This window comes from Scatophagus argus, chromosome 4 (genome assembly GCF_020382885.2).
Source record: "Scatophagus argus isolate fScaArg1 chromosome 4, fScaArg1.pri, whole genome shotgun sequence".
NCBI classification, from domain to species: domain Eukaryota; kingdom Metazoa; phylum Chordata; class Actinopteri; family Scatophagidae; genus Scatophagus; species Scatophagus argus.
Genome location: NC_058496.1, coordinates 4,273,879 through 4,289,022, shown reverse-complemented (window position 1 = coordinate 4,289,022; position 15,144 = coordinate 4,273,879). Strand labels below are relative to the sequence as shown.

Below are 15,144 nucleotides of genomic sequence, written 5' to 3'. Positions count from 1 at the left end.
CAGTGGTGTCTGAATGGATGGGTGGCTGAAATCCCAAGCTGGCCATTAGGATCAGCTTTTCAGTGAGATCATCAGATCAGGTTTCATTTCACTAAGTGACTTTTCAACAGGAAAAGGCAAGTCTAAGCTGTGAAATTGTGCATGTGGTGCTGCAGTCATTCATGGAGTCATAGTAAGCATGTTGAGGCGTGGGCACACACTTTAATTTTGGTATGAAATCAAACTGAGAGTGTGATGTTACACTGTGTTTCAGTGACCATCATGTAGCACCACACATTCACCTGCCTCTTCCAGAAACAACAGATAAGACCCCAACAAAGACACAAGGGAGATCATTTTAATAACGTTACAACGAAAATATACATGATGTCCACAGAAGATGTATAAGTGTTGTTCATAACAACAACAACAACAACAACAACAACAACAACAACAACATATATTCCACCATGTCAAACTTCATGACTTCACAGAAATATCTAATTGAATATCTTGGGTGGGAATGCTAGTTCAAGAGTTGCACTTAAAAACTGAACAAGGCTTTCCAGAGGAAAGGCACTTGAAGCAGCTACCCAACTTCCTCCGGCTCAAAGGAAGCCATGGGGAGTAAAGAAATAGAGGTTAAGGAAAGGCTGAAGAGGCTGATTATACACAATTTAGAGTCCCATCCCGCCAGGCGTTTTGGAAGTGCTCTTCAGGAGGAGGATGAAAGGGAGGGGAGAGAAGGAAGAGCTGTCTCCATCAGCGAGACAGTTCCCCAGTCGCTTTACTGTGACCGACCGTGAAGCGCACATCCTCCGGTGAGCCAAACGAACCGTCCTTGAAGTTGCGTCAATGTGCACCGCCCAGGCAGGATGTAGGGCGATTGTACCTTCAAAACAAAACTTGTTTTTCTTTTCTTTTTTAAATATTAATAAAAATCTTAATAAAGTCATAAAGTCATAATAAATGCATCAAATAGGTTACTGAGCGAAACAACATTGTGCCTGCATAAGCCTTCATTGACTGAGCACTGCAATCCGTGGAAAGCAGAAAAACTAAGATGATAATAAAATGTTGCCTATATACGGAATATATTTTGCATTAAGAAAGGCAAATGCAGTTTATCTTCAATTCAAAGGAATCAATTACCCGGTATTATTTTGGAAGTCTCTACCGGACGTGGAGATTCTTCTAACTCCAGGACACTTGACAGCAGTGCTTCTTGAGGGGAGCGTTGAGCGCTCACGTCGCTCTCTCCACCACATCGCACCACTGCGGTAGGAGCGGGGAAGGCAGCAGCGGAGAGGAACCCGGCAGCCGCACTTCACTTGCCTCAGCACGGAGGTGGAAAAAACAAAAACTAACAACAATCCAGGTGACTAGCGCGTCTCTCTGCTGACTTTACCACAGAGGGGAGGACTTAACCTGAGAGGACATATACCAGCAGCACCCAGGGCAAATCCTACAGTCCGGCGAGAGCGCAGGAGGGACAACTTTTGGCTATTGCTCGGCGGTTTTTCAGCACGTCTGCGTAACCTTGGAAGTCAGACCTGTTTGTCGTGAGAGAGGATGGGACCGCTACTCCTTTCCATCGCCCTGTGTTTGGGCGCCGCTGTCCCGCAGCACGTGAAAGGTGAGTGGAAAAGTGACCGGCTGTCATTGTCGTCGTCAGAACATTTTTATTACACGACCAGTCCGAACTGATGAGCACCTTTATACCTTTACATGGTGCTGAAAGTGAGCAAGTGCATTGAATATTTTAAAGGGGGAAGCCTACATGAGCAGGATATATTTCATATATTTGTTTGTGCGTGCGTTTGTGTGTGTGTGTGAGCCTTTATTGCTTGCAGAATACGAGCCGCCTAACAGCACGGTTTGGCAATGCCAAACTCGCGTCTGTAATCTGCACAAGACCGCTTAGTTAATTGATTCACTTGTTTGACTTAATTAAACAGGTGATTATTATTCGTAGTGTTGTTGTCGTTGTTTTCTATCCAGGCGCAATTACAGTGTGACAAGGAGCCAAATCAGCCCAGGCATCAGTCGCGCACATCTAAGGTAGAAATGTGCACGGCCCCAGTATTTTGCGCGTCCTCACAGTGATAATCTTCGCTCCCCTGTGGTGCTTCCACTGGTTCCAAGAAGCCGTACCGCCACTTTGTCATTTTTTAACCAAGTCGAATTCAGAAAAAGAGATTTTGGTAAGATGTCTCGACGTGAGCTCCAGACAGACCCAGATGCTCTCATTTGTAGAGGAGAGGAGAGCCTTCTGTACTGGTTGCGTCGCGGTACCAGCATTGACTCGGATGACACCAGGAGGTCAGTTGTGCACTGCAAGTCTGATAGAGTCTTATCAAAAACTGTTAGGCTGTCTTATATGGAGAGGAGTGCGTTGAAAGCTTTAAGATCCCGTCTGACCCACTGGATCAGCATTCAAATTACCCCCCCCCCCCCCATCCTCCTTTTTCTGGGTGTTTGGATGTTTAAGTGTTTGTGTATTTTCCATGAACAGTGCAGAACAGTACCTATGGTGTTTATGTGAAGACAGCAGTGTGGCCCTTATGGAAGTGGGTCATGCCACCCTCCCTGTCTCTTTTCATTTGGCAACATGCTTGCCTCAGGAATCACACACATAGTACAGACCTCTGTCTCTACAGCAGGAGAGTTTCTAAGGCTACACAAGCCTCACAGTGTCAACTCAGAGTCAGCTGTTACAAGACGTAATACTCCCCGGTAAGCTGGCATAATGAATGCAGAGGAGAAGCAGGGAGCTGTGGCGCCGTGGGTCGACTTATTTCAAGGCTCAGTGAGTTAAAAATACACCCTGAACTTGCCCCTCAATTAATCACATCCCATTTAAATTTGTGGTACTGTAAAGGGATTTTTCTCCGTCTCCTTTTCAAATGGAGTACAGCTGTAACCTCATCCACAGTGAGGAGCTGGTTTTAGGAGTAAATCGAGGTGGATGGAGAGTGTTATATCTGAACATTATCTGAAGTATGTGTGAGCATCCTTAGAACCAATGGTCACCGTGGTCGCTATTTTAGCAACATAACTGCTCCGTCTTTTTTTCCCCCCTGACATCTCAAAGTCGGCCTGAAAAGGGCTCCAAAGATCTAACAGCATTCAAACACTGTGCCATAAAGAAGGAGGCACGAAGAATGCATCATGATGATTAGTAATCTTTTCCTCATTGCGCAAAAGCCAGGCAGTGCTTGCATTTTCTTGTTGCTCAAAGGTAGCAGATGTCTTCAGAGACAGCTGCTACCAAATACTCTATTGAGGATGTCACAGGGCGCCTCTGTCCACTGAAACAAATTGATGGGGCAGAAACATTCGCCTTCAGGTAAAACAGACTGCATTGTTCCAAGTGAGTGTGCAATACATCACTTCCTCTCATTGGTTACTGGTGCTGACTCTCACACATTGTTTGGGGTTCTGCCTGTCTGCCTGGACAAAGCACATGACTGCACCAGAGAGCCCTCTGTATGGAAATGTAAGATGCTTTTGTGCTTGTTTAGAGAGTCAGTTTTAATGAATTTTATGCATCTTAATTTTAGTCTCAGTCTTGTTATAATAGCTGTGCAATTATAGCCTTTTAGGCAAATGGACAGCCATCTGGAGAGGCAGTGTGTTTGTCTGCTATTGGTGAATCATGATTAGTGTTAATATTGTTGGTCACTGTTCATTTCGCTAAGAGATTTCACAGACTCAACACGGATGAAGCAGCTTGCCATTTCCACAGTGACTGTCGGTTCAGATTGGCTGTGTGGGATGTTCATCTAGTTCACAGACTGTTGATTGGTCAGTTCAGAATTTGAGGTAAAAGGCCATAAGTCTACTTTCTAGCAGCAGGCAACATCTGGGGCATTTGGATAAACAATCAACCTGGCTGGAAATAAGAGGGATGGAAATGTTGGCAGGATGCAACTTAATGCTGCGTGGGATATCGTGGGGCCATCTAACCTAAGACACAGCACGGATTAATTCACTTACATTTTCCTTGTGTGCATTGTTATACTACAGCAGATGCACAGTACTGTATAACTGTCAATTGTCATACCTCAAATTCAGTTATTTGATGTATATCGATCACTGTAATGTATACATAGTACAGTATAGTTTAGTATTAGCCAGAACTGCAGTGATGAGTGGAGTAATTGATTAGCTGAATGACAGCAAACAAAACAACCATTCCTGTTCTTGTTATTATTGTTCTGACATTTTTGAAAGCAAAATCTCAAACATTTGCCTATTAAAGCCTCTCAATTGCGATGATTTGCTGCTTTTCCTTGTGTTAGTTCTCCAAACATACTCTGTTATCATTTGTTTCCCCAGTTTGCAAACAGTTAATGAACTGGATATTAATAGTAGAATGTTAAATGCCTGCAGATGATAACGATCAGTTTGAAAGCTCATTGCATTCACCGACAGTGAAGGTTATGGTTGATGTACAGGTGACTTTTAATAACAATGACTTGCAGCGTGCCTCTACTGTGCCCTTCGCTCTTGGTTTAAATGGCACAGTCTTCAATCAGTTGAGAGAGGTCAGACCCCTGTCAGATCAGTTGCCGCGATAACCAGAGGAATCGAAGTACCGGTAACTCATTGGACGGCAACCCACACATAAGAAAATGCAACATGGGATGTCAGAACATTGGAATCCGTCTTTCCACAAAGACTTCTCCTCCCACTTACTCCTGTTATCTTTATTTTTTTCATGTTTGCCAACCTTGATTGGGCTTCTTGTTGTGAGTGCAGATGTTCCTGAATCCCTATAATAACTGAGGGAGAGTTCATCTGTCTCCTGTGGTGACAAGTTAAGGGATACAGTGCTATTTTTCTTTGCTGTAATGTGGCCTCTGTTGTCCTGCCTACATTTCATGCTTGACTTACCGTGAGGGCACTAGAGGGACGGTCATAGAGGTTGCAAGGACACACGCTGAGTACCGTAAGTGCTTACCAAATAACTTGAGTGCAGCCTTGAGTTGAGGATGGACATCGCAGTGGTAACATAAAGTTGTTTAAGCCAACACAGACTCAAACAGAAACAAAATGACTGTCAGTGTTGTTTTTGTTATGTGTTTGTATCTGATTTCCTCTCTTGTAATTCAGTAATCACCTGAGTAGTCATAAGTGTCTGACTCAAGCAAAATGTTGGTGTTGGCGACCTACGGTGCTCTAGGCCGAGTGCTAGCGTTTCAGTGTGATTTCAGGCTTGTCAACTCTGCATTTGTAAGTCAGAGAGGGAAAAGAAACACACATCACACAGACAACAGACAAGCACAGAAACTCATCAGCAGTAGCAAGAGTTTGTCTGTTTTTCCCTCATACTTAAATTAATGTCTGATGTTTCTCTTCACAAAAATCTGAAACCCGGATATTGAATTTTCACAGACATGTTGAAGGTCTGACGTGTACTAAAAGCAGCGTATCATAATGTAACGTTATGATGCCTGGCTTAAGCAGCGATTCTTCTTTGCGTTCTGTTAATGCCAGTGTCAAAATTCAGGCTGTGACCATGTCAGGAAGAAAAAGAAGAAGAAAGAGTGGAAAAAGATTATATGAATGTATCGTTTGTAGTGTCACTTCATATTGAGTGTGCTTCACTTCGTCCCAGCTAAGACCACCCTTTCATAGTTTGGGCATTCATAAGACCACATGCTGGTTTTAAGTAATCCCACTCGGTCACGATTAATGACTCAACTTTTGAAGGCACGGGCAGGCCCTCAGTGTGTGTGTGTGTGTGTGTGTGTGTGTGTGTGTGTGTGTGCCAAAAATACAGTAGATACTGAAGTTAGATCATGGTTTGATTGCAGTGTAAAAGCTTGTTGGGGATTGTTCGTGACTTTGCTGAGGCTGACTCACTTTGCTGTCTCAGGTCTCATAGAAACAGATAGGCTTGCCATCTAAAGGGATATCCAAAGCCATCCAGACAGAACACATCAGCCCTGAACCTGATTTTATGGTACAATTTTCCATAAATTGTTGTCTGGACAAATCATTTTTAACATGCAATGTATAGCTGGTCCATTCACTCACTTATTCATTATTGCAGATCTTATTGGATGGTCCTGTGTGAGCAGTAGCCTTATGACCAAGTCTTGTGATGAACGCAGAAAATAACTGTACTACTGAAAATTAGTAGATGTTTACATGGTACCTGGAAAAGCTCAAAAACTTGGCCACCACTGCACTGCACCACTTGATATCCAAAGGCATATGTAACACAATCATCCTGAGAGTGCATGATTTGTTGGATAGAATAACTTTAACACAGTGTTGAAATTAAGTTACAAACTTGTGGTTTTAACCTGAATTCTCTGAAATTTCACCAAGCAGCAACTCACGTATAAGCTGAGGAGAAGATGAGCAGCACATTTTTATCTGCTCACATTCATTTACTTCTGGCTGCACCTCGGGGATATAACTGAAACTGTATTCAAATGACTTTTTCTATATTGTTTCGTAATTATATAGATTTATTGCTATGTGTGCTGCACCTTTATATAGAGACCAGGGTAAATAATCAGTAGACATCAGATGAGTATTTACCCTAAAACAAACACAAACATGAGTTTATGTTCAGAGTGTGAACACTGCAGTGCCTTCATAATGCTTACTGTAGTGAGTAGCATTAGGCTACTCTCTTTCATTATACAGTGTCCAGTTTTCCTCACAAATAACGCCTCTCTGAGGTGGTCAGAGAGTATTGTGCTTATTGCCATTGAAAACATTAGTCTTCTCTACTGTCCACCTGTCATCATTAAACATGGTGCACATTTTAAATCACAGCTCAAATCAGATTAGAACTCGTAAAATGAGAAATAAATCCCAAAGAAATCTGGATTGGCCTCGTTCCTAAACATACATTCCTTATCCTCACTCTGCTTCTTCTTTTGCTCAGTTATGAAATGTGAGAGCACAAATTTCACCATTCTCTGTTCTTTTATATTACTCTGAGAATGCCAGTTGCGCTGTGTTTTCAGTATGATTTTAAAAGGAAGCATCCAGCCAAAGAATAACTAAATAGCCTTTCACTGCAAATTGAAAAGCACCTTAAGTTTAAAGCATATCGTCTGCACTAACAACATGGCTGTGCAATTACCAATTACTGTATAAATGAGTCTCCCTTTTTTAATTGTTTTGTGCTTTTAAACCCCTGCCTCTACACATGTAAAGTGAGTCAAACTGTTAAGATATTCCTCGATGACTGCATGCTTGTGTGTAGGTGTGTTTGTGTGTGTTTGTGTGTATGTGTAGGAAGGGAGTTGTGAGGCAGGAATGCAAAGCTCTCCGACATGCCTCAGAGTGGATTTCCACTGCATTCTTTACGTGACCCAAACTCAATTTTCGTATTGTAGTGTGAGTGGATACTGAAAGCTTTGGACCCGCCCTTTTCTGTCCGGGAGGTGTCAGAACAGCATCAGCCAATTCATTATCAGCACTGGCCCTGATTGAAGGAGTCCACATTTCCACAGAAGATCAATAAACAGAATAAATTATTGTGGATAAGGTGCAGAACTGCAGAAGCCTGTAAATCTGAGGAGGTGTGAGCAGTTTCAGCCTTTTAAAGCTTTATTGCCAGACCAAAGCTTTAGACAGTGAGATTAAAAATGAAATGTCTTTTTTTTCCCCGACAGAGTTTAAAGCTTATACATGGATGCAATGACTCATAGACCTCTTGAAAGTTTGAATGTTTTATCTTTACACAAAAAGCCACCTCCTGACACATTTTTTTCTCATGTAATACCTGCTGCGTGTCAGGATATAAATGTCTTTTAAGTGTACACTTGTAATTTATACAGTTTTCCAGCTCTCAAAGACTCTTTCCTAAAAATGTCTGCAAAGCTTTCAGTTTTACAGCTTTGGCAGGTGTGTGTAGGCCATCCAGTCTCACATTAACTTTGTAATGGGAGGAGATTTTGAGGGTCATTTTCCAAATAAAGCCAAAGCTTGCAACATTTAAGCTTTTATTTATTGAACTAGCATGCTGTACTTGCTGCAGACTGAAGCTAAGCCAGCTTTAGTCAGAGTAAGTTTGGAGTTAAAGCACAGAGTTTTGCTTTTGTCTGATGAAGTCACTCTGTCGGGCTCTGGTGGTGTACCTGCATTTTCAATAAGCTCAGTCTACTTATTTGAGATCAGATGGGTGCAGGAGACTTAAGTTCTTACGTGGAAAAGCCCTAAGAAGATGTGGGCTGCTTATTCCTCTTCTAGAGGCATATTTAAATAATGAGCCCTCATGTAACAGTCTGAACGTAAGGGTTAAAAAGGCAACTTAACCCTTTTCCTTTTTTTCATGAATGTACTTTATTGTTCCAGGTACCATTTTACCATCTATCATTCTGATTATATCTTTCTTTTTTTTCCTCTCACATTCTGGTAGATGCAGGCCTTGTTTGATTTGTTTGTGTATTCCATCTCATTCCCACACTCATCAGTCGGGAAGCGTACTGCATTTTAACCTTAACCAACAATGTTGTGTGTATGTGTGGCTACTTTCAAGGACACATTTTAGACTTTAGGCCAATTAATTGAAGAAGGCTAATGCTACTGGGTATAAAAGCCATGTCAACAATGGAAAACAAATTCCGAGGTTGAAAGTTAATTGGAGGGGGGGCTTGAAGCCCGGAGAGATAACCCAGAAATGTCTGCACACAATACACAATGTCTAGGCAGCAAATCTGGCTCTGCACATGAATTCATAGTTCACTCATTTGCCAAAAAGACCAACACATCATTTTATTTATCATGTCTGCCATCCTGGTTTTATACTAAACTGGACTAAATGCCAACAAGCGAGTGTTTGGTGAGTGACTGATCTTTGTTAAAAGAAATCATGACATATGTTCTTTGATATTACAAGTCTATAGGCCAAACTTGAACCGAGAGATTGCACTTTTGTTCAAATATGAACTATCTGTCCTGGACTAGTGTCATTTACTTTTCAGCAGGACTATTTGAGGTAATGGCATAAAGTATATGCTACCCATTTACACACTGAAAGTGGAATATCTTCAGTCCAGATGTTTTAGATTACCCTTGGGTGTGTAATAGCAGACATGGGAGAGGGAGGGAGGGAAAGAAAGAGACAGCCGAGAGCCAGAATGAAAATCCTCTTTAACGTGAAGTTCAATGAACAGCAACCACTCACCTTCAAACTTCAAAGTAAAGCCCATTAGAAAAGCATAAAAAGATGATCTTCTCTGCTGTGTAATTGCAGTCCATTGTCCCTTAAAAATGGGAAATTGTTGCAACAAGTTGCGCCATTTTGGTAATTGTTAGGTCCGGGTAAGAAGCTGATTATTAGATTACTTTTTTCTCCATATTCTTCTTTTTAGGGGTGCATGAGGCAATCATAGGCAAATTGAAGCCCTAATAAATTAAAACATGTACAATCAAGTTCCTCTGAATCGGAGGCAGCAACAACAAGTAACAAGGCAGCTCTTAGTGCCCCATTTCAGATGAACATCGAAATGCCTTGACAAAGAGCAGCACAATCGCTGCTCCTCCTGAAACGTTGACAGGTAAAGGATGAATTCAGCTTATTGTCAATTGACAGATTTAACAATGGACAGTGTGCTTGTGTTATTCTGCTATAATGCTTCTCAAGGAAAAGCTACATGTGACTGGAGCTGCTCATATAGATTTTGTTGCTGTTTGTTTTCACTATAGACACATCAGTTAAAAGAATAGTGTGAGGTTGAAACACACCCACGAGCAGCTGTCAAGACCTTATTGACTGTTTCTTTAAAGGCTTATTTAAAGAGATTTTGCTCACATCGCATTTGTTTACATGCCGTACATCCAAGCTAATTCCACTGACATCATTCACCGTGCCGAACAATGTCGCACTTTGTTTCGAAGCCAGGTAGTGTGCTTGGATGGTCTCTGTATTATTCACCACTGTTTGAGGTGCATGAAATATTTACGAGTGTGATCTTTCTAACCTGCCTCAGCTGTTCTAGGTGGGTGTGCGCCACTGCAGATGGAGGCAAAAGTCTTAGTGAACTGCACTGTGAACGCTGTGCTTGTAAATCTCTCAGCGTGTTGAAGCTTTGAGGTGTCTGACAAGTTAAATTAGCTGAAGAAGTTCAAAAGTTTAAATCAAAGAGTGTTATTTTTTTAAGCGCCTCATATGCCTTGATGAGGAATCTTTGGGGTTTGTCTCACCCCTCTTTCACTCTCCCCCTTTCTTCCACAAACTCCACATGTTGTAATTATAACACATCAAACCACTGTTCTGAGATGGCTGCAGCAGCTGGGTTGATGGTATGAATAAAGCTATCAGAGTTTGTGCCTGCACTGTGTGTCAGACTTTTGTGTTTGTGGAGCAGGTGCTTATTTCGCAGAGTCATGCTTGTCTGTTTCTGTCTGACGCCTGTGTGTCTCCTGTCCTTCAGTTGCACATCAGCTATTCATTTCCAATAAGAATGCAAAGTGACATTTTCATTCTCCCGCTCAGTCTTACTTTTGCAACCGAAATGAGCTGACAAGTAGCTACAATGTAATATTTGCGGCTATTTATATAATATTGCAGTTACTTAATCACTGATAAGAAAGCCACAATATAATATTTGGATGTTCGGTAATCAGCCGTGACTGTGCATTATCGCTCATAAAGCTGGTGCATGCTGAGCCTTGTAGTGCTCAACACTGAGGCTCTGAGAGTAGGTCATGCTGGCTACATGAAACTCACTGACTAAGGGGTAAGCAAGATGAAAAAATTCAATTTGTCAAGGCCTGCCCTTTCCAGTCCACATGCACAGCGAGTTTTAAGTATAACAAGGGTCAGAAAATATCTTGTGACTACTTCATGCAACATGGTGTAATAAAGCCAGCTGCAGCTTCCACATAGTATTTTTCATTGTGAATAAGCATGTTCCTTGGAATGCTTTCTTTAATGCTGATGAAACAATGATAACATGCAGGTAAATTTGTTTCCTGGGTTTGTGAAACCTACGATAAGTTCTGTGTTTCCCTTTCTCTTACACAGAGAAACGACTAAACATTTAATTTGCTGTGCTGCTGCATCCTTTGTGAATTTTGAATCAGACGCTTGCTCAGTCAGGGCGTATTTGTGTGGCATAATTTCCCTTTCATCCAAAATGCCACATGGAAAACATCATGACAACAAGAGAGCTAATGAGGTAAACATTTAACGAACAGGGTCACAGAAGTGCCTTCATGTGCTGTTGAATATGCATTAATTCTGTGAATTAGTCACACAGTTTTCAAGTAAAACGCCTTTTTCCCCCGTCCCCTTTCTCTTTCCTCGCCTGTTAATCTGCTCTGGCGCTTTCCATCACCGACACCTTCCTCTTCGGCAGTTAGCGTGAAGATTCAGATGAGATCTGAGCTCCACTTCTTTATACATGTTTGATGAATCTTTTTATGATGCTTCTGGGATACAAGCATGAATGTGGGAGATCTTGTCTGGAAAAAAGGTACAAAAGATGGGAGGTTTCCAACTTTGTAATGAGGCTAGCAAGGGTCTCCTGGCTCACGAGCAAACTAGGGCATCTGTAATGAGCGTGCAGAGAAACGAGGTGGTGGGGGGGCAGAGAGAAGGGAGAGCAGCGTGTTGCAAGCCTGAATCGAGCCACAAGCTTTAACATCAGCTGTCCGCTCAGTCATACTGTAGCTCCCACTCAACAGGAGATAATGAATGGATTTGATGATTAGCCCTCCCCTCAGACCTAAATGTGTGTTCTCCCAGAAACTCTTGACTTGATGTTTTTCAACAGGCCATACACAGTTTCACAAGAAATTTTGCGATCAAATCTGTGATCGCTGTTTTATACTGGGAATAGACCTATTATCAGGATCAGTGTTTTTGTGTTTGTCTAACTAATAATAAAATAAATTAATTTAAAAAATAATTGATTATAATAATTATCAAATAAATGTAGTGGAGAAAATATTTACTTTGAAAATGCAGTGGAATGGAAGTATAACAGAAAATGTAGCAAAGTATAAGGGAGGAACAGAGAGCTAAAAATTGTATGTAGACAATATGTCGTTTCATCATAGTTACAGTACATTACAGGATGTACTGTTAAGTGAGGCAAATTAGTTCAAACACATCATGCTGCACCTTTTTTGCTGCATGATACAAAAGAAAAGTTCTAATTTTTCACAACTGATCTGCAAGAAGGTCACTTCGTTCATCTTCCACCTTTTGGTTCAAACATACATTTTAACATCAATAGAACTGGTAAGTTACATATATCAGAAGCAGAAGCAGAAATATGATGTAAATAAAAATAACACAACTGCGACTCACAAGCCCATTTGTAAAGTTTATTAGGAAATGGGTTGTTTTGGCCGACTTCCCCTCCACCTCTTTCCCTTTCACTTGTCCCGGCTTGATGTAAGACATTGAAAACATTTATACATTTTAAACTGTTCTTCCTTTTGTATACATACTTCTGTTGATTTCATAGTTTAAGATGCCTTAATTAATGCCAAAGATCAGACAACTCATATTTATCAGCTCCTGCCAAACCTTATAACACATAAATAACCATTTAACATGTTATGCATGTTAGCAGTGCCATAGTTGTCATTGATTACAATACAGGGGTAGTGAATCTAACAGAATTACTGCCCCAGGAGTTAACTTGTATCTCAGCAGTTTATAGCAGTAACCTGCCGAGGCCATCACACAAAATAAATCACTTTACAATGTAAGAACAGCTAAGGGCATTCAGAGGTTAGCCAACTTACGGCTCAACTTTGTGTTGTGGTCAGAGAATTTATAATTTATTGAGCCTGCAGTGTCTTGGGAGGATGCTGCATATGGAGGAAAAATACTGTGGTACGGTGTATTGTGTTGGGATCCGCAGGGTTGGGCCACCTGGGCTTTGTCCTGTGGTGGTTGGCTGGCAAAGGTTGCCAAATTCAGCTTTTAATCACCACATGAATTAGGTATTCATAAAAGGGGCATGATGCATGCAGTGAACAATTAACCCTGTTACATTTATATTAGGTGGTGCTGCTGCATCAAATTATAGTGATTTGTAATGGCAACATGACACAATAAAATCTTTAAATATGTGCATTTAAAATGCATCACCGTATTTTTTGAACTGTTTTTATTCAGTAGTTACTCCATGGGTCATATAGTTTCACTTCAGGAAAGCTCGAGTCCTTAGTCCCTGGTTGCTCCAAATTCCTGTGAACCCTCCAGACCCTGCACTGAGTGCATTATCGCTGCCCCTGGCCCATGATGAGGACAGGTATCGATCTTATCCTCAGACAAAGCCCTCTGTGCACCTCTGCAGGGCTTAGAATTGGCTGAGGCAGGATACACAGTAATGAGAGCAATAGAGGGCAGAATGGGGGACCAGCTCATTCCTAACAAGGATGGAGACCTTTACACTAAAGAAAAGAAAGAAGATGGGCTTTTCTTTTTTGGAATTTTATTTTTATTATTATTTATTTACCCCTCACTTTGAACCGCTTTCTTCTGTTCTTTCTGTGAGCACAGTTTGGGTCTGAACCACACCATGCACTGTAGCCTTGATGGTCTTATCTGGAATTTAGGACTCCTGTGGGAATATATCTCAGCACAGACTGCCTGAAAAGTAAATTTGGTTTACTCTCAGTATGAAGTTAGAGGAGCAGTGGAGGTGGTCTTAAACGATGAAAAGCATTTCTCAGAGAAAGTGGTTTGAGCTTACCCAGACCATAGAGGGTTACGATACTTCTGGTTGGCAAGAAAGAGCCCCACTCCTTTGAGTTGCTATGGTTGGAAGCTTTTGTAGCAACAGAAGTTGTTTTCATGACAGAAACTCCAAAGAGAGGACTTTGCCTTTGAGGTTATGATTACTTTTGATGAATCCTCTAACCTCCCAGTGACCAACGCTCAACCACAAAATACTCATTATGGGTGCTGATTCTAGGCCATGATTGCTGCAGGCTTTTGTTAGGCCTATTTAGCTTATGTTATCACAGAATTGAAGAGTTCATTTCTGTATCATGTGGGTTTTGCCCCTGTAGGAGTCCAGCAGCAGGTTCTGAGTCTATTCATTATAATGGGATAAGTGAACATGAGCACAGTTTATGAAAGATTCTTTCACCCCATAGACCCAAAGTAAATATTGGACCCATTTGTCACAGGCCTCATAGCTTCTGAACATTCTGACACTAAAATGGGATTTTTCAGACACACGCATCAGGAGGAAATTAACTTTGTTTGAGACCCGTCTGTGCCTCTGTAACGTATTCTCTCAAGGTCTGGAGTGCTGTTGAAGCGTATTAAATTAGTAAATAAAAACGAGCACCTTTTAAACCTAATGACCTTGTATGTCTTTTTGTTTAATCAGTATAAAACGTTTGTTGCAGCAGCAAATAAAATTGGATGATACTACACAATTTCATAGTGTCTCTCATTTTGGGCTGTCAGATCTCCAGTCCCAGGTATCAGGTCAGTGCTTTTGACAGCAATCGGTCAGTGGTTCAATTTTGCTTTTTTAGAGTTCACCAAAGTTCCATAAAAGCTCCGAGCAGATTGATTTCACAGCCATGAGCAAAATTACTGTTCTCTGCAATTCCATCTCAGTGAAATGACTTCAGTCTGAAATTTCCCTCTTATAAATGCTGACCGAGCCCTTAGATTACAACCTGTTTGAAATGAGGAAACTGCTGCTTGGACCTCTCTACTGGACCATTCTGCCTCAGTTCCACTCGCTGTAGAAATCAGCTGAACTCAATAAGGGGGCAGAGTTTAAAGGACTGCCCTCAGCAATAGACTGACTTCACAGCAAGCACCTACAGTTTCTCTCATCTTCAAAATGTTCCTGCAACGAAGACGCAGATGTCTTCTCTGTGGACTGGGTCCTCCCAAAAGCTTTCACAGCATTAGCAGCCAGCACGCTCTGTGTTATCAATATTCATTACATGTGTTTGATGTGCTGCTTTTAGTATTTTCTGTCTCTCTCCTGTCTGCTTCCCTTTAATTCCTCTCTACATTCCTGTGTGTTCATTTTCTTTCCTCCTTTGTGTGCTGTCTCTGTAGAGCTGTTTCTGAACACCAAGCTGTGTGCTGCAGCCTATGTTTTCGGTTTACGAGGACCACACTGTCTTTCTCCTCTTCTATGGATGTTTAGCATCTTCAGCCCTCTCTAAACATCTTCTCTCTCCTCTTGCCTTCTC

General features: G+C 41.5%; 1 protein-coding gene across 3 annotated transcripts in view; it reads left to right on the top strand.

The window, feature by feature from the left end:
* Positions 1–1,188: 1,188 nt before the first annotated feature.
* LOC124058103 (EGF-like repeat and discoidin I-like domain-containing protein 3) overlaps positions 1,189–15,144 on the top strand; it is a 97,539-nt gene continuing 83,583 nt past the window's right edge. For all 3 annotated transcript variants that reach the window (XM_046386979.1, XM_046386978.1, XM_046386977.1), the window contains exon 1: positions 1,189–1,615. In XM_046386979.1, coding sequence (XP_046242935.1) covers positions 1,552–1,615 — 64 coding nt within the window. In that variant the 5' untranslated portion in view covers positions 1,189–1,551. The remainder of the gene's footprint in view (positions 1,616–15,144) is intronic.